The sequence below is a fragment of the Anser cygnoides genome, chromosome 19 (genome assembly GCF_040182565.1).
Source record: "Anser cygnoides isolate HZ-2024a breed goose chromosome 19, Taihu_goose_T2T_genome, whole genome shotgun sequence".
Classification (NCBI taxonomy): domain Eukaryota; kingdom Metazoa; phylum Chordata; class Aves; order Anseriformes; family Anatidae; genus Anser; species Anser cygnoides.
In genome coordinates this window covers 8,332,055-8,350,432 of record NC_089891.1, presented here as the reverse complement: position 1 = coordinate 8,350,432, position 18,378 = coordinate 8,332,055, and the positions used below count along the sequence as shown (strand labels likewise).

The 18,378-nt window shown below is 38.7% G+C and overlaps 1 protein-coding gene across 1 annotated transcript; it reads right to left on the bottom strand.

Annotated features, from left to right (window-relative positions):
* Positions 1 to 89: 89 nt before the first annotated feature.
* Positions 90 to 16,656, bottom strand: DGKE (diacylglycerol kinase epsilon). Its single transcript, XM_013178946.3, has 11 exons — positions 15,679 to 16,656; positions 13,866 to 14,025; positions 13,417 to 13,536; positions 12,355 to 12,498; positions 10,251 to 10,408; positions 9,925 to 9,976; positions 9,646 to 9,759; positions 9,183 to 9,254; positions 8,535 to 8,662; positions 7,572 to 7,683; positions 90 to 7,258 (listed from the first exon to the last, which is right to left on the bottom strand). Exons 1-11 carry the CDS (start codon positions 16,140 to 16,142, stop codon positions 7,067 to 7,069), a joined length of 1,716 nt encoding a protein of 571 aa, XP_013034400.2. The 5' UTR covers positions 16,143 to 16,656; the 3' UTR covers positions 90 to 7,066.
* Positions 16,657 to 18,378: the final 1,722 nt, after the last annotated feature.

Genomic DNA, 18,378 nt, shown 5'->3' with positions numbered 1-18,378 from the left:
CTAAAGCCAGGCAGCAGTCTTCATCACTAGGTTGTTATGGATTCAAAAACTCACATTTGCTTCTGTGCATAGTGAGGAACAGGAAAAACTGAGTTTAAATACTTTAATCCACACACTTCAGTCTACAGAGAAATACAGTACAAATAACGACAACAAAAAGATGCATTAGGAAATTTAGTAACAGAGTCAGTATTGTGAAAAATCTATAGTTGCAAACTTCTATGAAGAATACAGAGCAGATGTTTCTCAAAAGAGCCTTCTGGGAGCTTAAGTCACAAGAAATAGGCCACAATACTATTGACTAAACACAAACATTTTCTTCAGTTTCACTTGTGTTAAGGTGGAGTGCCACCTCAGAACCTGATGGAGCCTATACACAAAACTTGGCCCAATTACTCAAATAATACATATCACCCACATGTAATAATTTGAGTAAACCTGTCACTATTTCACATGCCAATGCTAGTATCACCTGCTTCAGAAATAAGGGATTAAGCCAGTAAGAGCACAAACAAAGCAGAGCTTTATGCAGAGTTCTAGAATCACACTTGCTGTGTGCCTACACAGCAAATAAAGGACACATTTCCCAGCTTTTGTGAGTAGGAGTTGTACATGAATACCTCCTTATCCTCCCATTTCTACCTGCCTTCTTTTAAAGAAAGAAAAAACAATTTTGTATTTGAAAGCATCACAATGTAAAGAAAAAATGTAACAACTTTTGTCTTTAAAAATTTGCATTGGAGGTTCAATATTATGTTGCCTGGCTATTTTTTTGGAAGATCTCATGTACTTCATGACTACGAGCATTCAGTTTTGCTCTAAGATTTTGTTTTCTGAGAAGAGAGGTGGGAAAGGCGCAAATGGCTTTTGCTGAGGTTGGACACTAAGTAATACATGTGTGTTAAACTGCACCATAGGGAAACAACTGTTTTGTCAGGTGCAATGATCATTCCTGCTTTAGGGCTCTGCAGGAAAAAAAAAAACACAACACAAAAATACCCACAAGAAACCACCAAATCTCAAACGTAATCCTCCTTGGTTGAAAAAAATGTTAAAAATTCTACCTTTTCAACTATTATTTGCATTTTAAGCTCATTTTTTCCCCTTTAGTGCAATTTCAGAATATGCATGAACACATTCAATACAAATTCCAAGTCACAGCATCACAGTATTTCCAAGCTAAAGAATAACTTTTTTTTAAAAACTTTTAACATGCTGGTATTTTCATTTAAGTAGTTATTAATTTAAAGTTACAGCTCTTAAGAGTCACATTTTTTACAGTATTCTGATCACTAATTACTAAATAGAAATAACTAGTATACATATTGAAGTTACAAGCTACAAAAATAAAAATCCGTTCTGTTTAACTATAAAAATCCTATAAAGAGAAGATGGCTGGAGGTACTCTAAGGATTACAATAGTTGGTAGCAGACAAAATGGCTTTTGAGGGATGTAAACTTCAAAGACAATGCAATAAACTCACAATATTAGTTCCCACTTACTCTTAAGAAAAAAGTGATTTATGCTGAAATCTGCAAATAAGTTTCAAATAAACAAATGAATTACATACAACAATAAGAGTATACAGCAAACAGGGTAGCATTAATGAAAAACAAAGTAAAATTTTGAATACATTCATACTTTCAAACAGTAAAAGCCAGATCCTCAGCTAATGCAAGTCACCATAACATCACTAGGTTTAGTTGAGGCATGTGGCTTTACTCCAGCCAGAAGTCTCTCCCTGAGATGACCAAAACCTGAACTGGGTATTCAGCATTCTTAGTGAGATATTTTGATCTGCCATGCTTTTAGAACTGCAGCCTAAACAACACTGAAATACTGAATGTGTAAATTCTCTCAATCTACCTAATTGCTAAATGAAAAAGTGGTCTCTCATTTCATTCCCGTGTTCAGGAAGCAGCTACAGTTCCTCAGAAAAGTCGGAACATTTTAAAACAAGTGGTTCACATTCAACAGGATCAGTGATGCTACTAGCATTTTTAAATCTAAAGATATCCTAGTCTACTCTTAACCAAGTACAATCTTGTTTCTTTTAAAAAAGAAAACTGCTAATACTAGATATGAAATACAGAACAAAAAAGGATTTTCAGTTCGAACACATGCAAAGATTCTTAAGTGTCCTACTCTTACATGTATATTAACCAGTTAGGCTACAGTGCTGCTCTACAAGAAGTGTTTGTTCCTAAGTAAAAAAGAAGAAGCATTGTAGCATTGATACTGTTATGCTGTTTACAGCTAATGTACAGTGCTTTTTTTTTAAACCAGTTAGATACAATAATATACACTAAAAAGCTGTGAGCATCAGTGCATGTAATGTAGACCCAGAAGGAACTGGCAGAACCTAAACCAGAACTTAGAACTACTAGTTCTGAGAGAACCTGTGGAGAAAGTGGAGATTCCTCCCCAGTGGCAAAAAGCAAAAACTGTACTTTCAAAACAGGTCTGGAGGACAGGGAACACTACACCTGAGGTGCCCGTTCTAATATTTTCCAGGTGTCAGTCTGAGTAAATTAGAAATTAAGGTGACTGAAAAGGGCAAAAAAGGTGGGTTACAAATATGCTGTGTGAAACCATTCCAGTTTGTGTTTCTGACAAACCAGCTGGCATAAAGTATAAAACAAACAGAAGAGAAGCTCAGTATCCTGTTTCAGCAGAGCTTCTGACACTGTCCCAATTGATGTTTTAGCTAAAGTATGCAAGCTAAAAATGAGAAAAATGACTGAGGGGAAAAAAGTACTTACTGAATAGTTGCAAATGCTGTCAAGACAAGATGTACGAGGGAACAAAGTCTCAATCTGAATCAGCTGAAATTATATATATAAAAATTTTTTAAACTTTTGCTATAAACATCGCTTTAAGAAGACAATTTTCTCTAAGCGTGTTCAAACATGGTAGCATTTTCTCATGCAACCAGGAGAAACTCAAGTCTGTATTCCAAGAAGAGTACTTAAAGCTTCTAACTATAGTAAACAGTGTTCCTAGTTACTCAGTGCCTAAGAAAAGCAAGACCTGAAAACACAAAACTATGAAGGGGCAACAGAAAACTGAACATACACAATTATCATGTGCATAAATTAAGCTATACCATTTTTACATTAAGGAAATGAAATGCAATTCATAACAGAGCTGAGAAAAATATTAAAATTTGAGCATAACTTCAATTTAAAGTAATTTGAAACAAATCTCAATCGCAGTAGAAAGAAAACAAAGCTGAATGTGGTTGCCATTCACCTCAGCTGTTTTTAAAGATGAAAAATGCACCTTTGGAATTCAGACACCTTTTTAAATAGTCCATACAAGGATAAAGATACAAAAGGCAGGTGGTATTTGAAACAGTTTAACCCTGCTATGAATTGCTCAAAGTATAGGATAAGAAAAAGTAAAAACAAAGCCTATGACAAAAATCTCTACGCATATGGAAATGCACACACATACCGCCTCAATGAACATGTAAACAAACTAGGTTTGAGTAAGGCAGGAAGCTCACACACAGAAAGACTCTCCAAATAAGTTAAAGTTTGCTGTTTGCATTTCACAGGATTGAGAACCTACAATAAAGGAAATTATCAGCATCTGACCAAACTTCTGTTAAGGTAGCCTATACTGCAATAAAACTTCAAAATAGATTTTGTAAATTCACTTTTGAGTGCTTGACAATTTATGTTATTATTCACTCTACACCTTTTATGCAAAGTTATACTGTATGAAGACTGCCAGAAGAAACTATTCATTATTTGTCACTATTTTCCCCAATGTTAATCAGTAAGAGGGCAAGGGAGAATCCTTCCACGCAGGACATGAGATCCAGCTGCAGAGTACCCTCTTCTGGGTAAAGGACGTACTGCAGTATTTTCAGGTTTCCGATCTGTTTTCAGAGGAGCTATCTATACAGTAGCTATTTGTACTGGTGCTTTATGCACCTCCAACATTAAAAAAAACATGTAGCAGTTTTACAGCCACAACACACATGACATTAAGCAACTACAGCTATATTATAAGTTAGAGAAGTTCATTTACGTCAGCATTAGAATCTGGGAGCCTGTTGCTCATATATATGAGCTCTCTGAAGTTGGACTAAAAACAACTTTAGGACAATTTGCAACATACTGGAAAGGAGGACACATGCAAATCAAAGGATGGTGTGTTGGAAACAGCAAGACTTCCCAGCAGATTCTAGTGCTAACATCGTACGTTTAGAAATATTTTTTTTCGTCATGCATATGACAAAGATATAATTATAATAGAAGGATGACCACACATCTGTTTAGGAACTGGATACTTACAGAATATTCTCCATACCATAAATACAATTTTACAAGAGGCTTTCCATGCCTAAAATGGCTACACATGCTGCCTACCGTTTCCTGTGCTCACCAAGAGTCAGTTTGTTGAAACAAACTTTTTCACTTCCACATGCAAGATGGGGATGATGATCTGTCCAATACAAACAAGACCATTTCTCAGGGGTTCTCCCCCAAAAGTGCCCAGTTAGATATATTTGCATTTCCCAAATAGTATTTCACACATTTAGGACTGGATTCCTAACAATCTGCAGTAAGTGTGAGGATCTAGTCTGCACAAACATAGTACAATACCGCTGGTACACATTCAGGCAAAACAGATGTGGAAAAGTCAGCTCACCTACTGGAGGAAAGAAAAAAAAAGGAAGCTTTCAAAGTCTTCACGTCACATTTTTCAGGACGTTGGGAGTTTAAGAAGTGAACTTCTTAACTGTTAAGGAGTCTTAAACTATAAAATAATTTGAATAATCATCTGATCAACTTTAGGTAGTTCTTTAAACTGCATTCTGAATAGTTTAAATTAAGTAGACAAAATACTGCCCTTCATAGCACATACCCTGCTTTTCCAGAGACTTGTCAGTTGTTTGTAAACAATAGTTACATGAGAACCATAGCACAGAACTTAAGTATTTTTGGGATGCTAATGTCTGTAAATTATCCAAGTAAAAATAAATAACTAGCAAGACTTTTGAAGCTACAATACAAATTGAACCTCCATAACAACAACAACAAAAAAGGTCAGGATACCAAATTTATCTAACATCGCATGTTTTTGCGTATTTTAAATACTTTTAATATAGACTTAACTATAAATTTGTCCTCTGTATTTACATACTATAAAATAATTAAGATGAGGTGTGGGAGGCTAATGAATATGGAATTTACAAGTGGCTTCTGTTTTACAGTTCGTTACACTCTGGTCGCATATCCAGACAACTATAAATTCACTGGCAATCAGTAGTATTTTAAGATCTAGCATGTACACTTTCTAGAGTGAATACCATCAATTTAAAAATGCTCTCCAAAGAGGACTACAATTGAAGGCTCTAAAAATACTAACATTTCCAAGGCTTAAATAAATTATTTTAAAATATAAATAGTTCCTTCACTGTTAATGCAAACTTTGTTTTATAGATTGCTGAAAAACAGTTTCATTTTACAAAACCTAGAAACACAGTCTACTTTACCCAGTGGTTTCGCTTTCAGTTAGCATGAAAAAAATAGTGACTGGAGGAATTTGACAAAAGCAGCAACATTCCAAGCTATGATCAATGTCCCTCAACTTCTCTTATGATCTTAGCTTATGCAACATACATTCAGTATAAATTCTCTTCTTATTCAAGAACTCAACTGGACTTAACTGAATTATTAGTTACAAACTTCAAATCTTAACTCATAGCTCTCACCTGCTGCAGGCTTAAAATACCTCTAAAACAAAACAAAAAAGGAAGCAGGTTTTTACTTCTGTTAGCCATGAAGATGTTTTTACCTGAGAAGCTTTGAACCTGAGAAGCTTCAGATATGTCAAATTGACCGTTTACATGTACTGGTGTGTGTGTTCTTAACCTGTACTGTCAGTATAGGCCACTAACCATTTCCTGGCCCTGTATTCACATCAGAAATGATTCAGGGCCAAAGTATCTTTGACCCCCCTAAGAGCCAGTCAGAAAACAAACGTTTCCATTTCCCCCCACATGCACATCAAATGATACACGTGAACAAAAGAACTTGCTAACCTCTGCAAACCTAGCTCTCAACCTCCACAATTCAAACTGAAACAGTTAACAGACTGACTTGCTATTGATTGTTTCCAGGTAACGACAAAGTAAGATCTTTAACAAGCCTCTTAAAAAAAAAGATTTGCCAGCTATCATTACTTCTTTAAAACTGTCCTATACACAGCTAAAACAGACAGCTCCAAGTCTTCTTCCAAGAAGCCTCCTCTAGAACTACAATATGTTACTATTTACAAAAACTAGAATTAATCTCTTGCTGAACTGAAGCAGTCAGTCACAGGATCATTCAGTGCAAGTCATGGTACAACTACTTTGAACTTGTATCTTGGGTACTCGGGAATACTCCATCTATGGCTTACAAAGCCACTGAAAAAGTTATTTGCTAACAGACCTTTTCCAGAAACCTTTGGTCCAAAGCCACCTTTCCTTGCTAGCTGCCTTTCCAAGAGCCCCCACATCTCCACCCTCCCAGTCAAACCTACTAGGTATGTACTGCACACACAGGTGCACAAAAAAGAGTTTGTCCTACTCCCAAGAAGAGATGGCAGACAGGACCAGCAGGCTGTTGACAGAAAAAAACAGCCCACATTTTACTTGGTCTGTTTTTCTGTTCTGGAAGCATTCCTGGGGAAAACAACAGGTGGAAGCAGGCTGAACTCCAACTGTTCCCCTTTTCAAGGGTATCAAAATTTTTGCATACTATATTGTATACGTGCAGAAGATCTGATTCCACAACAAGGAAGGGCTTCTGTATCTGGTCCTTCCCTGACAGAGTAACTGGCTCCTCCAGCTAGAAAGGCTAGGTACCACTATCAATCTAAAAGGCAAAGCAGTTGTGGTAATTCAGCTGTGAAAGTTTTCATGAATGTGAAAGCACGGCTTTTTCCTCGGCCCTGGTTCATTTACAAGTATGAACCTTACAGCGCAATCCTTGATCTAGGTTAAATGTTCTCAGTGTTTTTAATGGGCTGAAGTTCTTCTTTGTATTACATTACATTCCACAAAATCTATACATCTTCATCTGTCTGTTCTCTCACGTGCTCTTGCTCAGACACGCTGGAAGCGTCGTCATCTGTTTGTTCACCCGAGTGATACAACATCAGTGCATGTGTCTTATGAGTTATGGTAACAGTGCATGGCCCCTGAGCCCATGGCTCTCCATCCACCTGCATTGGCATCTTTGAACTCTTCAAGATCAGCTAGTATTAAACAGAAGAACACACAATCATAGCAGTTAAATGTAGCTCTGAAGATCCCTTTTATAACTACAACGTACTGATGTTGCACAGTCTGAGATCAGCCAGGGAGAAACTTAGTACATAATTAGTTGTACTCATAGGTTACTAACCACAGCAACAGAGGATTGCTAATTATAACAATTAAATTTATTACGCAAAAGAAGCATCCCGCTCAACTGCAAAATGCAACTTTAGAACATACAGCTGAGTGCTTGAAATTGTATGCTGCGTATTGAAAAAAAATTAGGGAAACAGGTTTATAAATAATACTTACCCTTACAGTATGTGCCTGCCCTAGACGAACAGGATTTGCTAGTTTCACCTGAATCTGGGCACAGTGGAAAGAACCATGAACTCCAACAACCTCCAGAAGTCCATCATCATGTCTACGAATTAAGAAAGCAGACCTTTTAGTGATGTTCATGAACTCTGAAATGCCCATCCAAATATTAAGTCTTTTATCTGTTACTATAAAGAAGACAACTGTTAATCTACAAATGTTTGAACTATTTATTTCCTGCTGAATAGTAAGTCGCACAATAGCAAGCACAGCTGTACAAAAGCAGGCCAAGTACAGAGCAATGCTCCGGTTGGTACACCCTACACAGTTACTGGCAATCATGCATATATTATTTTCCAAAACTCATAATGCACATTTAAGGCCCTTGGTGGATTTCCACTTCAGAAATTTGTAAACTTTTCTGTCTTGCTGTCTTTTTAGTCACTTATTAATCCACAGGAAAATCTTTTAATTGCCTTTTTTTTCCTAGATTTTGGCAAAGAACTTTGGCCAAATAATTTTAAGAAATTCAGCCTCATAAGCATTTTCTAAAGAAGGAAGTCGTAAGAGTGAAAATCTCATGTGCCCACAATTTAGCACTGCTCCAGCCAACTTACATCCATTTACATCCATTTCAGACTAGAAAAGAACATGTCTTAATACTAATTAAAATATAGAGCAATAATAAGGCAACAAAAATTTGACTTCCATGATGTAAGCATCTTCTAATTTTGAAGGCTGTTTCTAATAGTCTCTTCAACCCTATTGCTTAATCAGGCCGGATGTTTTGAGAAGGTCAAACCTGACGCATGGGATGCACTTAGTTCTAGTCTCTAACAAAAAGAATCCTGACTTTCAGACAAGACTTATTATGTAAGCACAGCCTACTGGGGGGAATTGTTTACACTACAAGAACTGTTAAAAGGAAAAAAAAAAAAAAAAAGAGGTACTGCATACCTTGCCAAGGGATAAGGTTCATCACCCATGCCTTCCCAGAGCCTACAGCCACCTCCCCAATATCCAATATTCAGGACAATGATGCCTTCCAAATTGGGCAACTCGATTCTCTCACCATCCAACTCTAGCTTTAAAAGACAAACAGAAGTTAATTACCATGAATGAAATTCAGTACTTCGACATAAGCTAATTATTCTCTTTGTCTAATAGGCCTCCACTTGAAGAAAAAAACCATCTGTGAGCAAAATTGGCCCTGTACAAATAGAACGTTTTCTTTTCATACTTAAATAAAAATGATTTCTGACTACACAACCTGTAATCAATTTCTGTTAATAAAGAAAAATGAAATCTCACTTATTTAATTCTCTAGTACAGATTTCATCTCAGTATCAGTATTTGAACTCAGAGATCCGAGTCAAGACCAGAAAAGTTTTTAGTAATTTTCAGTAAGCTCGAAGGCATGAATTCCACGAATAAAGTTGCAAATAGCAAAGGAGCCTGGAACATCAAAAAATTTCCACTGAATCCAGAGCTATCCTCACACAAGTATCATATAGATGTAAACTGCAGTTTTTTTCCTTTCCTTTCACAAGACAAATTTCTCTACTTCCCTGACTGTCCAAAGAACAATTAAGTTAAAAAACTTACCTCAACTTTCTTGTTAAGATCTTTACATTCTTGTACTAAGCAGTCTTTGGTTCCATAAAAAAAATAAACAGCCTGCAAAACAAACAAAAACAAGGGAGAACAGAAAGCACTCTTAAAAAAGACAATAAATATGAAATATATTTTAAATGCTCATGTATAGTTATGGTTCTTCAAAGCTTATCATCTAAAATGCATATGTAACGTTTGCACAACAAGGCAGCTGTGCAGAGAGATTATATCTCTGCAGTTCATTAACATCTGAAGACATATTTTATTTCAGAGTAATGCAGTCCTTGACTAAGTCCTAAGAGTTGAAAATCCGATAGAAATTAAGATGAAACTACAATTTAATTGGAAGAACTTCTGTCACATTATGCAGAAAAATAATCATGATGAGTCTTCAAAAATAGCCTTAAGTCAAGTCGGCAACTAGAAGGTGAAAGTGTCACTTTATGAAACATACCTTATTAATAATTCTGCTGGAAAACAGAGAGGGAGTCTTCTCACGATGAGCATGGAAATTTAAAGCCATCAGAGCATCAGGTCCTATAGAGAAGTAGTTGTTCATTGTGAACACCTGTAAGAGAGAATTTCTATTTATGACCTTCTGAAATATTATTATTAGGATTTAAGAGTCAGTATGTTTAATGGGAAGCAGGTAACCAGAAAAAAACATAAAGCAGGTAAACAGAAAATGATACAGCTATTCCATAGAACCCATATTTATAATCACAAGCCATACCTTTGGTTTCCTTAAATTGTAGTATCCTTTGTTTGTTACCTGAACTTTCCATCTGAAAAACAACAGCCATTATTTAGACGTATGGCAGACAAACTATTCTCACTTAGTATCAAAGCTGTAGTTATGAATCTCGAAAGATTCAGATTTAGCTACATTATAAAAGAGTTAAGCACTGCAGAAAAACTAAATAAAGACTAATTTTGGACCTCAGTTATTCTGCAGTTCCCTAATCCACTGTGTACTTTACATATACTGCTTTAATGGGGTAGCAGTAGACCTACAGTAATACTTGGCTATATAGAATTTATCTTTTCACTGTTACTTACCTGTCTAGTTTGATTCCATCTGCCTCCATGACATTTCGTAAGATTTGTTCTACAGGGACTTCTCCAGCATAACCTGCACCCCAGCCCAGTGTATTAGACAGGTCATTACCTGTTCCCAAAGGTAAAATAGCAACTTGTGGAATAAAGCGTTCTTGCCCCTAGGACACAAAAACACTGCATATTAGCTATATTTTTAGCATTCATTTTCTACCTTCTCACCCTAAATGTTCAAGTTTGATAAACATTGTTAATCTTCAGATGAGCTTGTTACATCGAGCAGTGATACAGCTGGCAGTACTAGTACAGCAGGTGGCCCATTTAAGTACTTATGGTAGTGATAATGTAAAGAAAGGAAATGTTAAGCCATTGTGAGGAGAAAAAGTAAAACAAAAAAACCCACAATGCATTACTAATACCGAACAGAGCATCCCCTCAGAAGAACGAAGCTTTGGAACTGGAAGCAGAAGCCTGAACTTCTCATCTGATTTCCTAATTTTCTACTTGCTGCAACCATGGGTATGGGTAAGTTACTAACACTATTGTTGCATATGCCTCTGGGGAAGTGCTCTGCTATGAATGCCTAGAGACAGAAAGAACACATGAGGCTGTGGACCACAGTGAGCAACAAAAAGGCTCTTAAAAGACTGAATTGATGTTAGTTCTAAATAAAACTGATGCATGTAATACTAGAGCATTTCAACTGTGGACAGAAATTCACACACTCGAAGCAAAGTCAGTATCTAAGTTTCAAAATTGCAACATACACACAGAAATTTATCTGTCATGAACAGATGGAGCAGATGATAATCACCTCTGTAGATCACACAGCAAGTGTCAGAAACAAACATTCAAAACAGCCACTTCAGCACAGGTCTTTGCTCTCTTTACCACAGAAGCATGAATAATTGTTTCAGACGTACTATGACCTTTGACATTCAGCTGTGAAAAATACTTGGAAAATGTGGCATTATGGTTACTACTTTTCAACAAGAGGTTTCTGCCAGGCAACCTGGATTTGAGATTCAAGATAAATGAAGGGAGCACACAATCTACTGCTGATAATTAAAAGGTTTTGCTGATAATCTTAATGGTATCTACGTAACTCCAATGCCTCAGTTGAATACCTTGTAGCAAAGACCACAGATTTCATCAATTATATTGGCTCTGGGGACAATATATCAAGTGTCCAAGACCAAATAACCACATACCCATATGAGTTTAGCTTTATAGTTCTTCGTTCTATTTCTACTTTATCAGTACATAAAAAGTCTCAAAGAAGCTCAGTTTGATTATGTATGGAGTTATAATAATGGCCTTCAATGACGACATTTCATGCATTAACATGAGAGCAGCATCAAAAAAATAAAGCTACTAAAAATGCTGCAATTGATTCACAGCCAAAACAGACAAAAAAGAGATATTGATAAAGGAAGACTTTCTTACATCACTAGAGTAAAAGATTACTAGGTAAAGTACAAGAGCCCTGGTATTCTTTACTCTCAATCTTCTCATGGGTTCTTAGCAGTACCCTGTAAATTGGATCATCTTCCCTTTCAAATCAACACCAAACATACAGCATGTTTTTTCTATTTGCTGTTAATGGATGAGTGCAGATTGATAGGATCTTTAGAATACACCATAAGTAGTAAAAACACATTACAGCCCTCATTTATGCACTGGCAATATAACCACTGTAGCTGGCAAAAATTACAAGGTTATTATAAAAGTGCTTAGGGAGAAATAAACAGAGCAGATTGGCATTACTAATAATGGCTACTGATAGCAAAATGTCTGTTTAGACAAAGAAGAAAGAACAACGTATAAAAATGTCCTGCATCTGTTCTTGTTCTACAGAAAAAAACAAATTTAAATAAATTTTTAATTCTAAAGCTTTTACATATTTTTCCTGAGCTACAGGAAAAAATGCATTATTACAAGATGTGGTTTTGCCCCTGATATGAATAAGCAATTCTGCAAATATTTCTCTGTAGGCTTATTCAGGAAGATGAAAACAATAAATGCAGGTAAAAGATTAAGGTGTAACAATTCAGCAGCTCCAAAACTCATTTCACCATAAGATACCCTTTAATTTGAAACACAATACCTTTATCTTCATCTCATCAATTGCATCCAGGACCCAGCCTACTGTACCATCCCCACCACAGACAAGAACCCTGACAGCATTGCAAGGCAGCAAGGTACAAAGTTGGAGTGCTTTAGCAGGCGTAGTTTTGCTTAGATCAAAAACCTAGAATAAAGGAAAATAAGGAGTTCCACAGGTTCACAAAACATGACTCATGATTTGCCTCACAGGTAAACAACTTCAAGATGTTTATTCTAATGTAAAACAAACATTCTCTATTTATAACATTACATAAGCAATTAAGCTGTTTTTATTTTTATGAGCAGGATTCGGCCACCTGAAGTCACAAAATAGCTCCAGCTGCTTTGCTAGGAATAACAGCCATTGATAAATCAAGCTGACCAAGTACTAAGACAAGTTTGTATCTAGTAACATTTTCATGAGTTTTGTAAAGATGAAAGGCTTCAGATAAAAGTTACTTTAAAATATTCAGGATACAAAGAGGTTTATTTTGTAAAGCCTTACTGGGATGCATTTAAAACAAATGTGTAGTGTTTTCTATTAGTCTGTATTCTAAGATTCAGTTTTAAACTTCAAAGGGAGAATATTAAGGTACAGCCAGGAAATCCAAGGAACAACTAATTGGCGTAACGTCAACATCCTGTGCCATCTCAAGTGGACTTTAAAGAGAAAGCAACAACACAAAACAGCAACTGTAAACACCCACATTTTCACAAGTAAAGCGAGGATTTAAACACACATTCCAAATTAAGAAGATTTAAATATTTCAATTTCTAAAAAAAGTATATTGTTAATAAGCACGTGACTATCAAAGCAGAATTACTAGATGTACTACTATAAATAGAAAACTGCACAACTATTAAAAGAACCAGAAAAAACATGGAAGCGGGGGGGCCTCTGAATTTTTATTCTCCACACAACCTTATTCTTTCTAAAACAAACTGCATGAATTTGTTTCCTTTACTGACCTTCCAAAAGATCCTACTACCATTACGGAAGTAAAGTGATGCTGATTCTAATTTAAACTGTTACTTAGTTATAGTGGCTTTTCACTGTAATTACCTGAACAGGGTTCAGCAGAATTTTAAATTCTCCCAGTAAAATTTCACCCATGTTGTTTCCACTACGAGTATTAGCCAGTATGATTACTGGGATCCAGTGTTTTCTGCCATAAGGTACTATCTGCAAAAAGATGACGGTAAGTCACACAAACACTGCACGTTTGAAAATGTCTAAAGCCTTGCTTCATAATCAGTTCCCTCCAAGTGCTGAAATGAGGAAGTTACCAATTAGTCTGATGTAGTCAAAACAAACAAATACTTTCAACACAAAGGCTGAAGATTCGTTCTACAATGCTTGGGAGAACAAATGCTACAGCGTTATAAGCTCAGTTCTTGTGATGTAAAAAACAAACAAACAAAACTTCCTACATCTTTATCAAGTTTTCCAGTTTTATTAAAAAACAGAAGCCAGACAATACATTATAAAAACAAGAAGCAGAAGACAATTACCTTTTCATAATCGGTTCTTTTGTCTTTACGCAGCTGGTTGACTGTGGACAAGTAGTATGGTGGAATAATTAAGTCTCTGAATTCTCCAAATGTACACTCCTCGATCTTTAAACAATCCAGCATGCAGTCGTCATGTACAGTACACTGACACCACACACATCTGGAAAAAAGACCAAAAAAATCAAGAGAAATCCTCAAACAAATGACACAAATTTTGCTTATGTGTTTTAGAAAGAGAGACTAATTTCTGAGAACTATTTATGCTTACACTCACTGTTATAAGTAATATTTTAAGCACATTATAGAGAAAAGCATGCATTCTCTGGAAGTTCAAGTGACTACGTATTGGCTAAAGAAAATTACATAACTTGATCATGTCCTCAAAAGTCTAGAAAAACAGTTGCATTCTGATAAATAGAGATACCAGTTTTAAATTAACTCTACTATTTTTATCTCCAAAACTCAAGTGCTACAAATACCATCTTGCACTGTATGCAGCAGTTACACTGAAAGCTTGGATGAGAAACTGAACTCCTATCCATCCTTAAAAAGCACACACTAGAGTTCAGTTTAATAATTTCAAGTGTTACTAATTCCATTAATTGACTTTGGTGATAAATTTCCTAAAAGTGGTAATACCCCTTAGGTCTGAAACCTAAAAGGTTACACAGTACTGTGCAAGGCTGATGGGATTTTGCTATGCAAAATTGCTCAGCTTTTTGACCTACTCTAAGAGCTGCCCTGGCAAACAGACTAGAACAAGAGGGAATACTGCAATACCTCCTGCCAGCCTCTGCAAAATGTTAATCTTCATTTGCTACAAAGCCTTGGTTTAAGCAGCTGTGAAAGCTATTTTTGGAGTCCTTCTGCTTAATCCAGCACACAACTAGGGAAGCAATGATACTTGCCCTGTACTGTAGACAGGGACTATTGACAGTTATTGTCTGCTTTTCTCATTCTTCCTCCTTTTGCATTCAGAATCCTGTTCCTTTCCTGCTCTCATATACACACTCTCTCAAGGTTTTGTTTCTGACAGTATGCTCATGTATGATGGAATTGTGCTAACTTACCATGCTATTTCACAGTATCACACAGAAATAGAGCAAAAGCAGACATCCTTTGAGAATGCAGAGGTCACACTTTACACAGGATGTGCGCCACTACTTCTATGTTCTAGCCTAACATGCCACTGTGTGCCATGCCAACAACTTTACAAGCAACCTTACTGATGACAGTATGAGCCCTTCAATTTCTTAAAACTTTTTATCATTCTTACTACAAACTGTAACTACAGATTATATTACAGCAACTTTTAAGAACTTCAATTAGCTTCTTTTGAGCATCTTTAAAAAGGTAAACAAAACAAAACACAACACCAGTTATAGGAGGGTTGTTTGTTCTAGCTGCACTAAGCAGATGCCAGTTTTGCAGAGATGCACGCACATTTTGGCAATCTGAAATGCATGCTATGCCACTGAAATTGCTCAGGCTATTCACTGTACAAACAACATGTGCATTAGAACCTTTTTAGGACTGTCCCGTAAAAATATAAGCTCTCTTAGACATTGCCTTTTAGATGTAATCATACACTAGCTAGCACATCATTATGGAGAAATGCAAGCAAGAGAACGGGTAGACCGAAGATGCAATATCCTGCCCTTAATCTATGACTCAGGTAACCCACAAGCACCCATTTTCATTTTAGGTTCTCTCAAACTGTTTTTGTGGCAATGTGTTCTAAAAAGAATGCAGTTAATTAAACATGGATGTAGCATCACATTTCCCCATACAAAACCAAACTTCCTTGCAGTACCTGTAGTCACAGAGCTTGGGCTGTGTGCCACACTGTTGTTTGCATACCACACAGTAGCTGCAGAGTGGGACGTTGCCTCTGATCCAGTGATGCGGCATAGAGCTGCGGGCTCTACCATCACTCCTCATCATAATTTCTTTGCAGAGAAAGTGCTGGTCAGCCTTCTTTAGGCATCCTTCACTGACACGCAGCCCACAGCAGCTGCAGAAAGCACCCTGGAGGATGTGCTGAGCACACACACAGCAGTAGGAGGGCTGCCCAAAGAGATCGGTGTAGTGCCAGTCGTGCTTGCTCTTGCGAAAGATGTCACGTCTCAGCACCTGCCGCCGGGACCGCTGGAAGCTGCACCACAGGGTGATCAGCACCGGCACGATGACGGAGCACAGAGTCCAAAACACCAAGCTCCAGTCCGCGACGACCGAGGACGAGGAGGAAGGGCTGCTGCTGCCCTCCGTGCCTGCCATTCCTCACCCAGCTCGGTCTTCCCAGCCTAACCCCTCAAGAAGACAGCCGGGCGAACCCGGGAACGGCTGCCTGGCTCCAGCAGCCAACGAGCAGCTTCGTGAAACATCTTCTAACCCCTCCTTCAGCACCTCCGTGCCCTCACAGCCGGCACCCAGCACAGGGATGCCGCCGCTGGCCTGGTACCGGGGACTCTGCCACCGCCTAGCACAAGGCCGGCCGCCCCCCGGCCCCCTCCCGCCCCCAGCACGGAGCCTCCGGGGGGCTCCGGCTCCTACAAGGGCCCCGCGCCTCCCCTCAGGCCCCTCGGCGGGGGAGGCCCGGCCCCGCGGGCCCCGGGCCGCCCCCCCTCAGGCCGAGGCCATGCGCTGGGGGCCGCCGCCGCCCACCACAGACCTCCCTCGCCCCGTGCCCGCTTCCCTCGGCTGCTGGCGGCGGCTCCCCGGGGCCGAGGCCGAAGCCGGGGCCGGGCCGGCCGCACCGGGCCGAGGGGCGCCGCTCCGAGCCGGCGGCCGCCGGGGATGCGCAGAGTGCAGGAAGCGGAAGCGGCGGTTACCAGGCAACGGGCGCCGCCCGGAAGTGGGGCCTGGCCGCCACCGGCTATGTCGCGACTCTGTCACGATTTGTAGAAAGGGGCGGGACTTGTCGCAAGCGGCCCCCGGACGCTGGTTCCCCCTTGGCTGAGTTTTGTCCCTTTGTTCGCCGTGTTCGTCCCTTCGCTGCCCCACCCGTAGCGGCTCTTTGCTCATAAATTCATTCACGTAGTGCTGGGAAGCTTTCCCTGTAACAGTTCTAAAAATAAAGTAATGGTTGCTGTTATTAGAAACTACAAGTTTTTTCTGCTATAAAAACAAAATACTTCACAGTTACCTAAATCCATACACTACACATCACATCTCTTGGATTTTAGGCTGTCAGTACCTTAAAACATGCTGGAAAATGCATGCACTGCACAGTTTGACAATATACATGTTTACATGAACATGAGTTCCATGACACAATGGGACACAGAACCCAGGAATTGCCCATTTTTTCTTTCAAGGCCCAACTACTGAGCTGCTCTGCTTTGTTTTTCTCACCTACTTCGACTCTGGTTCAGTCCTTACACCTGTGGCACCCCGCGTTAGCTCACGGCTGTCAGGCTGATACAGACACCCCGGTACCGGTGTCAGCAGCTGAACTCAGCCAGCCCAGTGAGCTGAAGAGAGGTCTCCGGTGTTCACTGGAGCCTCTGGTGTTCACCAAAGCTGAGATCACCCTGCAGGTTTCTGGCTGAGGGGCACTGACAGCACCTCAATCTAACCCGCCTGTCTGATTTCCTGAAACTTTCTGTTTCTTAGTTTCTTAGTATTTCTTACAGACCCACAGCTTTCAGCCAGGTTTCGCTGAAAACTGGCTGGTTTGCTCAGAAGCTTGTGAGCGCAGAAAACGCTGCACAGACACAACCGCTTGAACACCACTTCTCTAAGGAAAGAAAAAAGGCAGAAACAAGAAGCCCTGCTCAGGGTATGGGCTGGCAGCCTGTGGTGCAGCAGGGATGGGGATGCGCTGCACCTTTCCCTCTGAGGGGAAAGGGTAATTGCTTATGTCCTTTGTATGGCAGCCACTGATGAATTCTGACTGTTTCAAAAGATATATTCAAAGGGACATGTATTTCTTTCCCTACAAATTGGTGATGCTGGTGCCCTATGTCCAGAATAGTGCTGCTCAGATGTACGGCCGGTGACATTTCTGAAGGTAGAAACTAGCTCTCTAGAAACACATTTGTTAAACTCACATTCATACTTCACACTGTATTAAATAGTGAGGTCATTTATAATCCTGTTTTCCACTAACTTGTCCTGAAAAGAAGAATCATGTGAGTTTTCATTTCTGTGATTCTATTAATTTGATGAAAATCTCTGTATTTCCACAGTGGTAGTTTGGCTTTGCTAGAGTTAAACCAAGTTAATACATACTTCTGTGCTGGAGTAAAGTTAGAGAGAGGAATTTTTAACAAAAGGCCCCTTCTAAGATTAACATTCAGTAATAGGCAATTGTATCTTTTAAAAATCAATTGTTTTTCTTAGGCACCTGAAACCACAGCTTGCTATGCTAAATGAAAGGTAATGGGTCCTATTTTCACAAATTTAAAATATCCAGCATAACTCAGAAACCTGAAGTGGAAAAATAGTCTTCTATTTTCTTTCCCTCAGGAACAGAGTTATGCTGAGAATGTTTGAACAGATAATAGCCATA